This window comes from Ceratotherium simum, chromosome 5 (genome assembly GCF_057802395.1).
Source record: "Ceratotherium simum simum isolate JZ-2026a chromosome 5, ASM5780239v1, whole genome shotgun sequence".
NCBI classification, from domain to species: domain Eukaryota; kingdom Metazoa; phylum Chordata; class Mammalia; order Perissodactyla; family Rhinocerotidae; genus Ceratotherium; species Ceratotherium simum.
Window position 1 is genome coordinate 56,491,239 of NC_141904.1, and position 14,809 is coordinate 56,506,047.

The 14,809-nt window shown below is 38.9% G+C and overlaps 1 protein-coding gene across 7 annotated transcripts in view; it reads right to left on the bottom strand.

The window, feature by feature from the left end:
- ERC2 (ELKS/RAB6-interacting/CAST family member 2) overlaps positions 1 to 14,809 on the bottom strand; it is a 907,827-nt gene that overhangs the window by 446,608 nt on the left and 446,410 nt on the right. For all 7 annotated transcript variants that reach the window (XR_015552235.1, XM_087431197.1, XM_087431195.1 and 4 more), the window contains one exon: positions 12,937 to 13,130. Coding sequence is in view for 6 of the 7 variants with exons in the window: in XM_087431197.1 (XP_087287323.1) it covers positions 12,937 to 13,130 (194 nt within the window). In the remaining variant the exon portion in view is untranslated. The remainder of the gene's footprint in view (positions 1 to 12,936; positions 13,131 to 14,809) is intronic.

A 14,809-nucleotide genomic window follows, 5' to 3' on the forward strand; every position in this document is an offset into this window, starting at 1 on the left:
TCCAAGAGCAGTGCTTCTTTATCTGTTCAGGAATCCCTAAAAAGCCCCCACTTTGCATGTTTAGGTGGCAGAAGAGCACCCACACTCACCAAAGCGATAGGACACCTATGTGCCAATTGCCCAGTGAGTGTTTCTCACCAAGGCCCACTCATCACAGGTTATCAGAAGATTCTCTGGCTATTCATTATTATAACCAACTCATTTTCTCCACGGTAATTATCTGTGAGCAACATATCATGCTGTCCTTGGAACCATCAAACTGACATATGATTAAATAGCAGAGGGCTCTGAAGTTAAATTTAAAACCTCTTACACTTCAGCTCACACATCACATCGAGATCTGTCCAGCCATGGGAATATTCCAGTTGACCAACAGCAAAGGCCAATGAGAGACTATTATGTTACTTCACTTTTCCATCTGAGAAAGGTGGTGGTTATGTTCTCAAAACTTTCTAAACAGATTTTCCCAGGACCTGAAGTAAAATTTTGCAAAGGAATTCTTTGTATGAAGTTCTGCCCCCACCACACATTAAAATGTCTCAAGCTTTATGTTCACTGCCGTGTCTTCACAATTATGTGTGGGGTCTCACAAAAACAGTATATTTCTTCAACACACTGTGAGAATCATACACTTTTCAACTTTCATTGAAAAAATTATTGTAAAGCATAAATTATTGTACACTCAGTTCTGTATATACCAATACGAATAGTGCTTATATTAACAATGTTACCAAATAGAAAAAAAAAAACTGGCAGAGAAGGTTAATGGGCAAGTTGAGTTAAAACATGAGTCTCACTGCTCTTGGACTGAAAAAGTAGCAACAAGAGGTTCTTCAAGGGGAAATTTGTTTCCATTCCCTGACCTACTCTATTGTTTCTAGAATTAAAGTTTTTCTACAAAAATAATTCTACACAATCTATTTTATTTTTGCAGGAGCTATAAATTAGGAAAGTCTACTTTTTTCTAACCCCAATACAGTAGCTGCACCCAAAAGAAAATCAGCCAATTTCTGCCTTCCTATTCTATTTTTCATATTTATTTAATATAGTTTAATATTGTAAATAATTATCACCTATATAAGTATCCACTGAATTTAGAGTAAAATAAAAAAGAATGGCAAGTACTAAAATCATCAGAATTTCCTACAAAGAAAATTTCCAAAGCCTGTGTTAGATATACCAACAACAAGGTATCTTCTTCAGAGAAACACAACAGTACCTACTCCTTTTTAAATAGGTCCTCCCAAAATGCAGCCTTCGCAAAAATGTGACATTACGCAGTGTGAAGATTCCAAGCACCTTTACCTGATACAGAAGAAAGTCCCAGTCACTAGTTGCTTAGGTTTCCCTACAACTTGAGCTGGTATTATGGGTAATGAAGTGATAGAATTCACATTTCATAAGAAAAGCCATATAAAGGAAATAAGATATTATTTTTCTAGAAAGTGATTTATAATAATACTGAGAAACTATTTTTTTAAAAATTCCTTCCTCTTCTCAACATTTACAGAAAAGGCTAACATATCTTGAAAGATTTACTATTTGCTGATATTCATCCATATGGTAGTACCAAGCAAAAGCCAGGAGTAGGGGAGGAATAGGAAAAAGAAACTGTTTTGAAAAAATACAAATGAATGCGTAACTCTACCAACTTGCCATCTTTTATTCTGGGGCCAGGACTTAGTCCTACCTGGGACTCTTGATTTTGATGTTGTTGTTTTTGTTGTTGTCATTGCTTTAACAGATTTGCAAGTTGAGATTAGTTTTACTCATCTCCAAGGAACCTTGGAAACATACTGAGCTACAAAACATTTCAACTATAATGCAAATTCTGTTCCTTCACTCTTCTTCACCACTCTAGAGGGTACCAATAGAGCACCAGAGCAGCAACTCACACAAAAGCTAAAAAGTAAAAATAATACAGAGCATAAAGCCCTAGGTCTACAAATCGGAGCTGCCTCAGCAAAACGTTAGCCATGGCAAGTCCCACCAAGGCCAGGTCGGAGAGGTGCAAGAACCCACCCCTGGCTATACCTCAGAGGTTCAAAACTATTTCTAAATATAGAACCCACTTTATATTTGCAGGAGCTGTAAATCAGGGAAAACAACTTTTTTACATCCCCAATAAAATATTTGCACCCAAAGCAAAATCAACTGATTTCTGGCTCTCTACCAGTTCTGCTTGGGCATAAAATTTTCTGACACTTCACCAGAAATGTCAGCATTAGTATAAGGCAGCTTTAAAGAGGGAAATGATTTTCTGACCTGTGGATAACCCCTTCAACCCCAACAGGAAAAGGAATTTAAAAAAACACCTGAAACCTAGCTTTTCCAGTTATTAGTATAAATGGGACAAACTATTTTTCTTAGTGGCCAAATCCTTCCTTATAGGAAGTGCTGGTCTTTGAATTTGGTGAAGGGAGGGGTCATGTCTGTTTTACTGCTCTATCCCCAATACCCAACACAGACTCTTGCAGGGAAAAGCATTGTGGTGAGCAGTCAGGAAGAGAGGGGAAGGGGAGGGAGGGAGAGAGAGAGGAAAGGAAGATGGAGGGAGGGAAGGAGAGAGCAAAGGACACAGGGAGAGAGGTAAGAAGGGAAGCAGAAAGGGGGAGAGGAAAGGAAGAAAGGAGGGAGAAAGAGATGGAAGGAGGGAGGTAAGAAAGGAGGCAGGGAGGGAGAGAGAAAAGGAAGATGGAAGAAGGGAAGGAGAGAGCAAAGGAAGGAAGGGGGGGAGAGGAAGCAAAGGAGGGAGAGAAAGAGGGAGAAAATGAGATAAGTTCAGAAGGAGCTCTTTTCTCCTCTCCTGTTATTTGTATCTTTATTTTTTTGAACTTTCAAGCATCCAGCTTGATAGAAAACCAATCATATCTTTTCTTAGGGCTTTCTGTCTGAAGTTAGGCATGATCTCCAGTGTGGTCAACTCAGCTTGCAGAAAGAGCCCACCAGCAAATCTCGTGGGGACTAAGTAAAGGGTGGGAGGGGTGAGATGAAGCTAATCCAAGCTCCTCTCTTTAACGGTCATTTGTTCAACAACATTCAGGAGTACAACTGCCACCTCCAGTGTGTGGCACAACCGCATCAAGCTAGAGATCCATCCAATCCTCAAGGAGGCCACCATCTACTAGGACACACAGCGCACTGATTAACTGCCCTAATTTGAGGTAGGGTATGACACAGGCCAGGGAAAAGGGTCCGATAAAGCTCTGAGATCAAGTCAGCGAGAAATTGCTTCTGCCTGAGGGGCCTCAGGATAGGTGGGAGCTGGCCTTGGAGGGGAAGGATTTGTACACAAGGAAACAGCCTGGGGTAGGAGAGGTGAGGCTGAGAGGGAGGAAGGGCATGAATCTCAGGATGAAGGGAGAGGCTGGCTGCACAGCGGCAGGGAAGTATCTCCCCAAAGTGCTTCATGGACTAGATTCTATGAACACCATATTTGGGAAACCACAGACTGAACACAATTGCACAGGTTTCCCTACTGCAGGCCTTCTCAGAGCTTTTACTGTGCAATTGGAGCAGAAGTGGCAAAAGATTCAATTTGTAAATCAGAAAGAATTGGCTTTTGAGGAAAAGCCCCAATGCCTTCACTCACTGGCTGTACTAAGTTGAGCAAAATATTTAACTTTTATGAACTCCAGTTTCCTCTTCTCTAATATGGAAGAAATGACAGTCCCAACCTCATACAGTTGTTATGGGAAGTAAGTACTACATCAAAAGTGATTAATTCGGCACTGGCACTTAGTTAATGCTCAGTGTTATTACTGCTGCTGCTACTTCTGTTATTTCTATTACTATTAATATCAACATGGATCATGAATATGAAAACGAAGAAAGTAATATATGGCATTTCTTAAACAATTTGGTCAGTTTTTCATCAGCTATTGTTTGGAAATGCCAGGTCAGCATGTGGTGCCCAGCCTAGCACACAGTAGGTGCTCACTATGCATTTGTGGAAGGAATGGGGCCAAGAACTGACCCTAGGAAAAAGCAAATTGAAGGACAGCAAGGAGATGCTCTGGGCAAGGTATTTTTCATTATTTCTTTGGGCAATAGGTCTTTGAGGTCCAGGAGGAGTGACTTCATCAGGAAACATCACAAAGAATTTTTTTTGGTAGAATTGTTTGAAGTGACTCTGTAACAATGAACTCACGCCTACTGCCAGGCACCAGCCATCAGCTCGAGCTTGCTTGCTGAGGAGATGCACACGGCCCATCACCAAGAGCTCCTCCGCTGGACATGTGCAGACAGGATCCCAGAAGACCCACTCCAAAGACAGCTCCTTCCTTTCCAAGAGGGGATACTGAGGCACAAACAAGGAAGCAGCTAACCTAGGATCCAAAGCAAATTGGAGGCTGGGAGAAGCCTGAGCCTTCAGGTTTTACTTGGTTGATTCTCTGGCAGGATTTTGAACTGAATCTCAAAGGATACTTTTTCTGTTTTTGGTCCATTGCTGCATATATTTATCTAGATAACCTCATCTGTCATAAGTCACACACTAATGTCACAAATAGTTCCTAGAAATGAGCAAATTTCACAGAAACCCTCCCCCTGAGTGCAATGCAGGGATCCTGTTAAACCTCTCCAGCTTCCCACTGGTTTGTGTGTAAAGAGATGCTTGACAGAAGTGGAGTTTTCTGGAGTAAGAACTTAAACAGGTTTAGAATATGACATTTGCATTTTACCAAACCCAAGACTTAATATCTGTCCACCTGAATTTAAGCACAAGTCTACATTGAGTTTGAGAAAGAAATGAGGCCATTTAAAAAAGTAGTTGCAGGGAGAGGGTCCCATGAGCCCACAGTACACAGTAAAGACCCAAGAGTTTGTGAAGCTTTCAAACTTCAGATTGGGAGGTGGGGAGCTGCAGGGCAGACTACAAACTTCTACAGTAAGAAGGACCAGACATCACTTTTTTTAAATATATGATATGTATATACACACAGATATATGTACATATGCACAAATATATGTATCTCAATGGTGAGCCGTACAAAGGAAGCACATGGGCCAGAGATCCTCTATTCAATTCAATTGTTACATTTTATTTTAACTGGTAAACCTGGAAGTGGTTGGAAAAAAAGCATAGTTAACTCTGGAAACTTGTCAAAGGTCAAGAAAGCTTCCAGGACTCTACAGACTTTTATGTTTTCAGGAGAACAGAGCCGCCCAATTCCTCCGACACTAAAAATATAACTAGAGACTATTTACAAGAATCGTACATTTTCTCAATTGTGTTCATCTGGGGTAAGAGATTAAATGCTATTGAAATGATCCGTCCCTTGATTTGACCACTACAGTTTACCCAACTAGACTTGGCCTGCACATTTTACCAAACCTAATCAGCACACCTAGCTGGCCCCCTTATCCAGCGAACCCTATGTTACCCACAGACTCTCCCAGCCCTATCCCTGCATCCTGTCTTCTGGGATTCAGAGTTCATGTTCATTTACCATGAAATAAGAAAAACAGTAAATATTGCACAGTACAGTTCCTGGCACACAAAAGACACAGCAGAATGCTCGTGGACAACATTTGAAAGCTGAGACGGGGAGCCTGAGGTGTGAGAGCGAAAGGCGCCCCTGGTCTCAAGGGTTTCAATACCAACAGGTACAGATTAGGGGTAGCAAAGGGAAGGCAAAAGGAGAAAGAAAACAAAAAAGACAGGCCAGGAGAAAACCTTAAAGCTTCATTAAATGAGTGGATCCAAAACTTGGAGGAAAGGATTGGATGCCATGTGGCCAACCCCCTCCTCCCCACCCTCATTATGATGCCTGTCTCTGTACACAGGGGCACCAGAAACCGATTACTAGTCATTACGTTTTGGTGAGAGCAGTATTGTAGGGCCGTGCTTTTAATCTCTGTTGCGATCTCTGTTTGAGGAACTATTGAGAACAGGCTTCCTTCAGTGTGATGAAGATCAAGGCAGTTCCTGTGGGACACCCAGTGTGGTACGAGGGAATAGCAGTGAAGTGGTTTCATTTTCAAGGACTATGAGCCACAGGGGTTGGGAGTGGGCGGTGGGACAAAATTGGTGTGTGGGCAGGAGGCCTCGTTTTGAAATTATTCACTGCTGGCATAAATGCATTGGTCTGGGGGCTTGGGTGATAAGCAGTGGACAGAATAAAGAGGAGCAGATCCTGCATAAAGAGAAGAAAATAATATAGCTTGCCTCTCAAAAGAGCAACTATATTGGCTACCAACTTAATTTGAGTCTTTTTTTTTTTAAGTCTAGGTAGCCCAGATCATACAACGAGCATCCTTCAGTAATCTCATTGATTGAATGATAAAGAAACCACTAGATATTACTATGTATTATCGGCAAGAGGAATCTTGCTTTACTTGAGGAGAACCAATTATTGACTTGGCTCCTACCTTAGAAGAATCAAACCTGGGATGCGTTTTCAAACAAAATGTCCATTTCACTTCTTAATATCATGGTGCACATAGTCAACACTGAATTTAGTTTCACATTTGGTTCCATATGCTATGTCCTATGTAATTAGAGTATGTCTTATGGCTAATAAAAATGAAGTTAAAAAGTCAAAAACCAAAACAATGACAGGAAACAACATGTGTGTACAATATGTTACTAACACTGATAATTTTCAAAAGTGAGTTAAAAAAAGTATTATAAATCTTTCAAAACAGTGATTTATTAAGCGAAAAGTCTGAATGGGTTGCACTATTAAATTTAGCTTTTAAGTTGTTATGTCATGGGTATATCTTTTGTTCTCCTAAGTTAAATTTAGCATCCTGCATTCTGTTTTTTCCACAGCTCCATGTTTAATCATCATGCAGTCAATTTTCTGAGCTGCTCAGGAGAAATGCACTAGACAGTTTTCACGGTGATTTCTCTCACTGATTTCTCTTACTGATTTTATAATCTAGGAATAGAATGTATCAAACAACCCAATAGTGATTTATTTCCATCTTCTTATTTGCTTTTTCCCACCTATACAGGCTTCTCATAAAATAAACCTTTCCTAGGCATGGGATGAAATGGGGGAAAAAAAAAAAACATGGTGGCCAGAGGAAAACCATTTCAGAAATGTGTTTGTTAAACAAGTGCAAGCAATAAATTGAGCTTAGGAGGGAAAGGCGGTTAGAAGAAAAACTGAAAGTACTGACCTGAGAGTCAAGCTGATTGGAGCAAGGGTGAGAGCAGCAAGTTGGAGGATAAGCAGAAAGGAAAAGGGATAGCAAAAGAGAATAAAAGGAAGGAAACGCATTAGTTTTAAACATACAGCCAACAGATGTTATATTAGCAGGTTTTATAACCAAATGAAAGACAATAAAGCAACGTTTATCTGATATTATCCCCAAAAGGCCTGGGCACACACTGTAAGCTGTTATATTAAATATAATACATAAGAAACCAGTATCTGCTCTCATACGCATAATCACAGCAAGCCCTGATGTGAAGTAGAGGTGCACTCTGGCAACCGAATGGAAGAATTTGCCCTTTTCTAGAGGAATATTTACAGTGAAAGTTTCTATCTGTGTGCATATAAAACTTTATTATTATTAATTTAAGAAACTTAAGTGGAAATTACTAAGGTATTAGAGCTGGCAGTAAGCACTGATACCAGAAAGATTTTATTCAAACCATTAAGTTGCATGGTTATATCCTATGAGACATTTTTCCTTCATCCCAGAAAACCAAAAGGTGCTGAGCAATTGGTTTTCTGTTCAAAGATTTCCATCTTAGATGCTCACAGAGCGCTGCAACTAGCAATGATCAAAGACCCATGAGGAGGGCTTTGCGTGAAGTACCACCTGGATATCAGCCTCCCAAGAAAGGACAGAGTGACTTCCAAAGCTTCGAGTAATTTTTTTCTGTTGTGAAAATGAGGATCATACTTCATCACTGAAAATATCCAGACACTTGAAAATTTATTTGTACAAAAATATTTAACATGCCCTTCTAATCAGTCAAAACAATAAAGTCCCTAATGCCAAGCAAAAATTAGAAGAAAAAAAAATCATGATCCTCTTCAGGCAACTACAGGAGCACATAGTGGACATTCACTTTGTTAATCTATAAAATGCCCTTTGCAAAAAACAAAAGTGGATAAACAAATACTTTGCCAGCTATCTGCTCAGTGGGATCCCACCATTCCATACTATTAAGAAGTCGTTTTAAGCATTTCACACAGGAAGGAAAAACAAAACAAATCCTCAGGAGAAACCTTAAACAAGAACATTTCAAAAGAAAACAGTGTTGACTATAATGATAGAAATCAAAGAGAAAATTCAAAACTAAACACATGGTGAAAACATTGATCCAATAATCCCTGAAACCCCCCTGCAGAGTGTTTCATGATCATGAACGCAGAAGTGATAAAAAATGAGAGTTAGGTCAGGCTATGGTCACTGTGGGGACTCTGGTGACGCTGGCCCCAGCTGCTGTTTCAAATCCTTCTGGATCAGAGATATATCAAATTGAGGTCCATGGCCAAGCTTTAGAGAATCCTAAACTGAAATGGCAAGCAAACATTTAAGATTTAGTTGCCTTTTCCAAGGGTTCACAGTTTTCATCAAATTCTCAAAGGCTTCCATGATACCCATGACCTTCCCCCAAAAGTTGCTAAGGATGGTGTAAAACCATCTGCCACTTGTTTTAAAGAAATTCCTTCAAATACATTAACAAACATAAATGGAAATTACTTAGCAAGAAGAGTTTATATCAAAACAAATAGAGCTGGTATCAAGTTTCTTCCATGTACCACGAGACTTTTAGAACATATTATCATAATTATTTAAAAAATAAAGCGTAAGTTTACATTTTGTGAAAAGAGTTCTGAAAGGCATCAAAGAAATTATGTCAGCACGTTACTGAACAAATTCAGAAGAAAAAATAATAGTCTGTTTCTCAACCTTAGATAAGGCACTTTTAGGCATCTAAAATGATTTCTCAATGTCCAAATGTCTAGTGGCATTAGTCCCCGATCCAGATAATTAAAGGCTACCTTGTCTTCTATTCTGATGTTATGTTTTAGGAGTAGAACTCTGAGCGACCCACTCTCCTCTCCACATTGGGGAGAGATGTGACTGAGGGCTTGATTTGGGCAACCCCTTTCCTCTAGACACATACTGACAATCCCCCTAACATATTTAAGATAATTACATGAAAAGTCACCTGACTGATTCCTTCCCATAGGTGAGATGCCATAAATTCAGTGGCAGCAGGCAGAGGTTGACCTGTTAACCTCTCTCTTTCCCCTAAGGCACCAAAAGATTAATTCTGAAACTCTAAATAAAACTCAGAGACCTTGATGGGCACTGACACAGAAAGACCAATATTTCACTGCCTCTAATGTTTAATTAGCTACTTAATTGTGTAGCATAGGTGATATCTAGCATTGGTGATCAAAAAAGACTTCAGCCTGATTTGAACCAACTCTGAGGGGCTTGCTCAAAGCACCTCATCTACCTTGTGTCAAATTCAGAAGTTCCCTGCTGAGCCATCAGCAACAAGCATGAGAGTTTACAGACAGAACTGCACGTGGGGACCACACTGGAGCAATGTGCACTTTGAAAAGCAAAATCTTTAATGGCTGATGAAAAACATCATTCACGTGGAATTTAAGAGGTAAATGCATCCGTGTAAGTGCCAGGCATGTGCTATTTGGAATGTATACGTTGTGGAGAAAATAAAAAATGGGAAGATTAACGGAATAGAGAGCAAACATGAATTGCCCTCTGAAAGAGAAGTAGGCCAGTGTCAGTGTCGGTTGAGTTATTCCTAACCCTGTACCTTTTGTTGCACATGACTGAAGTTCTGGAATATTTTAGAACGCAAGCTGCTTTTAAAAAGAGATCTTTTCACTCTGGTAGGTCACATTACAGACCAGAGACCACAAATTTATTTCAAGTTCAATTTTTTGGTTTTCAAAATCACAAACGTAATTGTAAACACTCCTCCATGACTCCAAAATGGAGATATATGTCACATTGCTGAGAAATCTTTAGTTCCCAACATTATGAGGTATGAATTTTGTAGTTTAAGCCAGCAAATGGAGACACTACCCTATTTAAAAAGGGCTGCCTGACAACTCTAGGAAGACGTTTTGGTTGGAATACACATGTGGCCCAGCAGATAATGCTTCAGAAAGGCAGGCCAAGGCTGGGCTCTCCTTTTCACAAGAAATTTCCCCTCTTGATCTCCACACCACCCCCCACCTCCTCTGGGGCCTGGGCTAGGGCTAGGGCTCAGACATTTCCCAGACTATGTTCTGCTGCTGGACCCAAGACACAGGCAGGCAGAGAACTGGGACAGAGTCAAGTCCCACCACACGTTTTATGAATTACAGTGCCTGGGAGGCATCAGCTTTAAGGAGAGGCAAAGGCAGAGATAAAGAAAATGTGCAGAAAGTACATAAAGATAAATGCCTGTAAAATCACTGTTGGTTTAATGCATTCCATATTGAGGAAATAAAAATGTGAATATTCCTGGTGATTTAATGGCAATAGCATCCAGCTAAGACCTGTTTGTCCAACTAGACAATTATGTTATTTTTATGCAAATATTTATAGTAGCTGATGCTGATTTTCAATTACAGTTCTGGGGAGCTAATATAGTACAGAAAAATGCCTTCTAAATGTGGGCACATCACTTTCCCTCATGAAATCTAATAAAGATGGGACAGATCTCCTGTGGCCCAGCAGTGATTCCTCTCCACTGGCTGTGTGACTGTTTAATGCTACTGGACTAGCTTCTTCCTTCTGGCCCACTGTTGTACGAGATTGTTCTCAGTTGCTCATCTGTCAGACCTGGGTTCAAATCCTGACTTTGATTGTTATAAACTCTGCAACTTTGAGGAAGTTACTTAATCTGTATAAGTCACAGTTTTCTCATCTATAAAACGGGGATAATGATACTTTCTGTGTTGTGGGTAAGATTGAATGGTATACAGTATTACAGGTCAAGTGCTTAGCATAGTACCTGATAGACTAAGAGCATAAAATATACATAACCTATTATTATAATTATAATTACTATTATTAATATTATCTAGGGCATCCTCTCTATGGCACACTGCTTCTTGGAGCAGTGGACTAGGAGTCAGGAAACCTACATTACAGTTTTGTCTCTTTCTGACCACAGGACCAATCTCCAGAAGGTAGTTCAACATTTCAGGGTCCCAGCTTTCTCACCAATAAAAAGAGACATGATCGTATCTTCTCTGTGATCTCACACTAGCTTTTTAGGAAAAATTTTGTTCCTAAAATAAAGTTCCAAAATAGCCAGGTAGATACATCTAAAATTAACAGTGTTTTTAAGAATCAGTAGCTTGGCAGAACATTTCCACATTCTCAAATTAAAATGAAGCCCTTACGGATTTAAATTTGTATATTTGTCTCAGAAAAAAAAAATTCTTGATTTAAGTGCTAAAATTAGTCACACTGAATAAAAATCAGATTATCATCAAACTAATGCTAAGATTTTTAAATAAAATATTAATTCATTTGGAGTTTGAATATATTAAATACTATATTTGAAACTGTGGAAATTTTATTGAGAATTAACCTATCCATTTAATACAGAGCCACTTAACACTGAGAATTTGTTTTAGCACTCATCTGTTCATAATGATTTAACCATCTCACCTTACACCAGGACTTGGTAACTGCAAAGTGCAATACATATTTTTTTGTGTGTGTGTGAGGAAGACCAGCCCTGAGCTAACATCTGATGTCAATCCTCCTCTTTTTTGCTGAGGAAGACTGGCCCTGGGCTCACATCCATGCCCATCTTCCTCTACTTTTATATGGGACACCGCCACAACATGGCTTAACAAGTGGTGTGTCGGTGCGTGCCCAGGATCCCAACCGGCAAACCCCAGGCCGCCGCAGCGGAGCTCGCGCACTTAACCACTTGCGCCACGGGGCCGGCCCCTGCAATACATTTTAATAGGTTGTCAGAGATTCATTTCTAATAAGAGTCAAGGTTACACAGCTGGCATGAAGCAAGGCAAAATTTGAACCCAGGTCTTTCTGCTGGTAAAGAACATGATCTTTCCACAAGACCATAAAGAGCTATTCTGCATATGTTTTGAAGTCCTTTAGGGCCTCACAAGTGTGTTGATCAGAGCTGGCAAACATTCACCGATTTATTCAAAATTTGCTGATCTCTTCCATATGGACTGAATCTAGGAAAGACAAATTCTGCCTTATTGCTGAACCAATAAGAAATCCTCAGAGGTAAGGGAGTTATGTAAGATTATTCAGAAATTCTTTCTTTATATGAAATATAGGAAAAAGCACTGATAGAAAGATTATTTTTAGAGTTCATACTATACATAAACAATAGGGACATGATTTATCTGAAATCTAAATACTCTGGAACCCTGCTATAACCCTCTTTGCTTTTAGACAGAATTTGCTATCAGGTAGGCCTGTCTTAGACCCCATTCAAATATATTTATTTACCAAATGCTGTAAGGTCCTCTTAAAAGATAAATCCCAAGATGAATTTGTTGTGGTGTGCTGAAAGACATCCAAAGGATATGAGGTCCTTTACATTTCTCCTATCTTAAATGAATTCCCAACTATATTCTTCCACATTCTTTGCTTGAAACAAACCTAAACCACAAATGCTTGTCTTCAAAGGGGAAAAACTGAGGTTTCAGGTAGTCAAAGCCTCAATTTCTCACATACTTTGCTGGCACAAATGTTAGATCATGGACATCACTCAAAAAAGCTGACCATTATTTTCTTAAACACAGAAGAAGCCCTCAAAAGATAAGCCAATTCCCTTCTGAGTATCCCACAGAAATACAACATTATCCCCAACAGGCCATATTCCTCAGACATAACTTGTTTCCAACATGAAATATGAATGTGCATTCCAAATCCACCACGACTTGAGATGGGCAACTAAGCAATCAATGTTCACTCACTGTTGACAACTCACAGGATGACTGCAAAATTTACCTCTCAAGTTCCGCAATCTTCTTGTCCTTGTCATTCTTTTCATTCTCCACCTCCTTGAGGATCTCCAGCAACCGGTCGACTTCCGCTTGGGCCTTGCCACACTCATCGCGGTAGTAAGATGCCTCTTTATCAAGCTGTTTTATTCGGTCTGCAAACTCGGGGTTCATCCTGGAGTCATCTTCAACATTATGAGCCTTCAACATTATATTTTTAAAGAATGTAGTTAAGACAACAGTTTAGAACAATAGATAGTGCAGTCACTAATGGCCCAGAAGTTAACTTGGGAGGAAAAAAAAATAACCACCAAGAATTATGGGTATACTGTCAGTTAAAAGGCAAAATGGAAAAATCACACATCTCAGTTACCTTAGCATTATGTTGATTTTAAGTTATATTAGAGTTTCACAGAGGAATTTCTCTTATTGTTGACATTTTGTTCCATTAAATGTTGCTACTTTTTGCTTTTTTTCCCACCAAAAAATGAGACTCTCATCTCACTGTGACGTCTCTATTCCTGGTGTTTTGGCAAGCAGAACTAAGACAATTCTACTCCTCACAGTTAAGGAGGTGATTCATACCAGCAGCTTCCTTTTCCAATACAGAGAAACTGAGATAAAACAATATTAAATTATTTTTCCAAGAAACACCAGAGGCATATGTAAAGCCAGGTAACATAGAAGAGAATGGTTGACTGATCATTGAACACTTCATCCCACTGAGAAATTTCAGCAGAAGACATTGTTTGAAAGAAAGGCTTGGAAGTGAGGAAGGGCTTTCCAGCTAACAGTCATACCCATAAATTCTTGTTCTCTTGATTAAATTTAACCTGAACCAGGAGGAGGATGAGCTAATTCATGAACAAGCACACAGACGAGAATCTGCAAACACATGCATGGGTGGGTGGCAGCTTTACACACAAGAACAGACACACGCAACAACACAGCAACAACACTGCAGAATAATTTGCAGCCAAAGTATTTGTGGTTTTCTGTGTGTGAGAGTGTTTTATTGCTTTTTTTTTCTTCCCAAAATAAACTTTTGGCTGAAATATTCCCAGACAGATGGAAATAACACTGCACTGCAATGTTTTGCCTACCCCTTGTTTCCCATTATTCCTAATTGACTTCTTCAAAGAGCAGGCAGAGAAAAAACAAGTAGTTTAACAACAGTGCACATTCAACAGAGAAAGTTCAGAGAAGTCATATATGTATGTATCTCTAAAATCCACATGTGAAATAATAAAATGTTAACAATTTATTAGGACTTAAGTCGTTCTGCTGTCTTGCTATGTATAGCAGATGTTCACTGTGTTTTTATACACTTTTTTTTCCCTTTAATTTCAGGGAAAAAACAAGACAAGCAAGCTATAGCTACTGTGGGGTCAAATGAATCATGCATGGTTAGAAAAATTAATACTAATACTACTGTTAGAAGATTGACAGTCTTTGCAATGATTTAGTAGAAAAAAATTCCAAAATTAGTATAAATAAAAATAAATTTATTTATGACAAAATAATTATTTTTAGAATAATATTTTTGCATGTAACATATTATTTAAGCATGAGGATAGAAGGGGAATAATTTTTCACATTCTTTAATCTAAGATTTCCTTATTCAAGAATTAAACTCAACTATGCAAAAGAACTGGGAAAAAATATATCAATTTAACATACTATCAAGTACTGGTTTACTCCCTTTTACCAACATTTCTCAGAAAATGGTTATTTTTAATTTATTTAGTATGTACACTGGGTTTCATTATAACCCATTAGTAAGTTTTTTCAGTAAAATTAAAATAATCTGAAAGACAATCTTGAGCTAATATGCCTTTAGGTGTTTACTTGTCTGATAATTTTATTTTAAATTGAAGTAA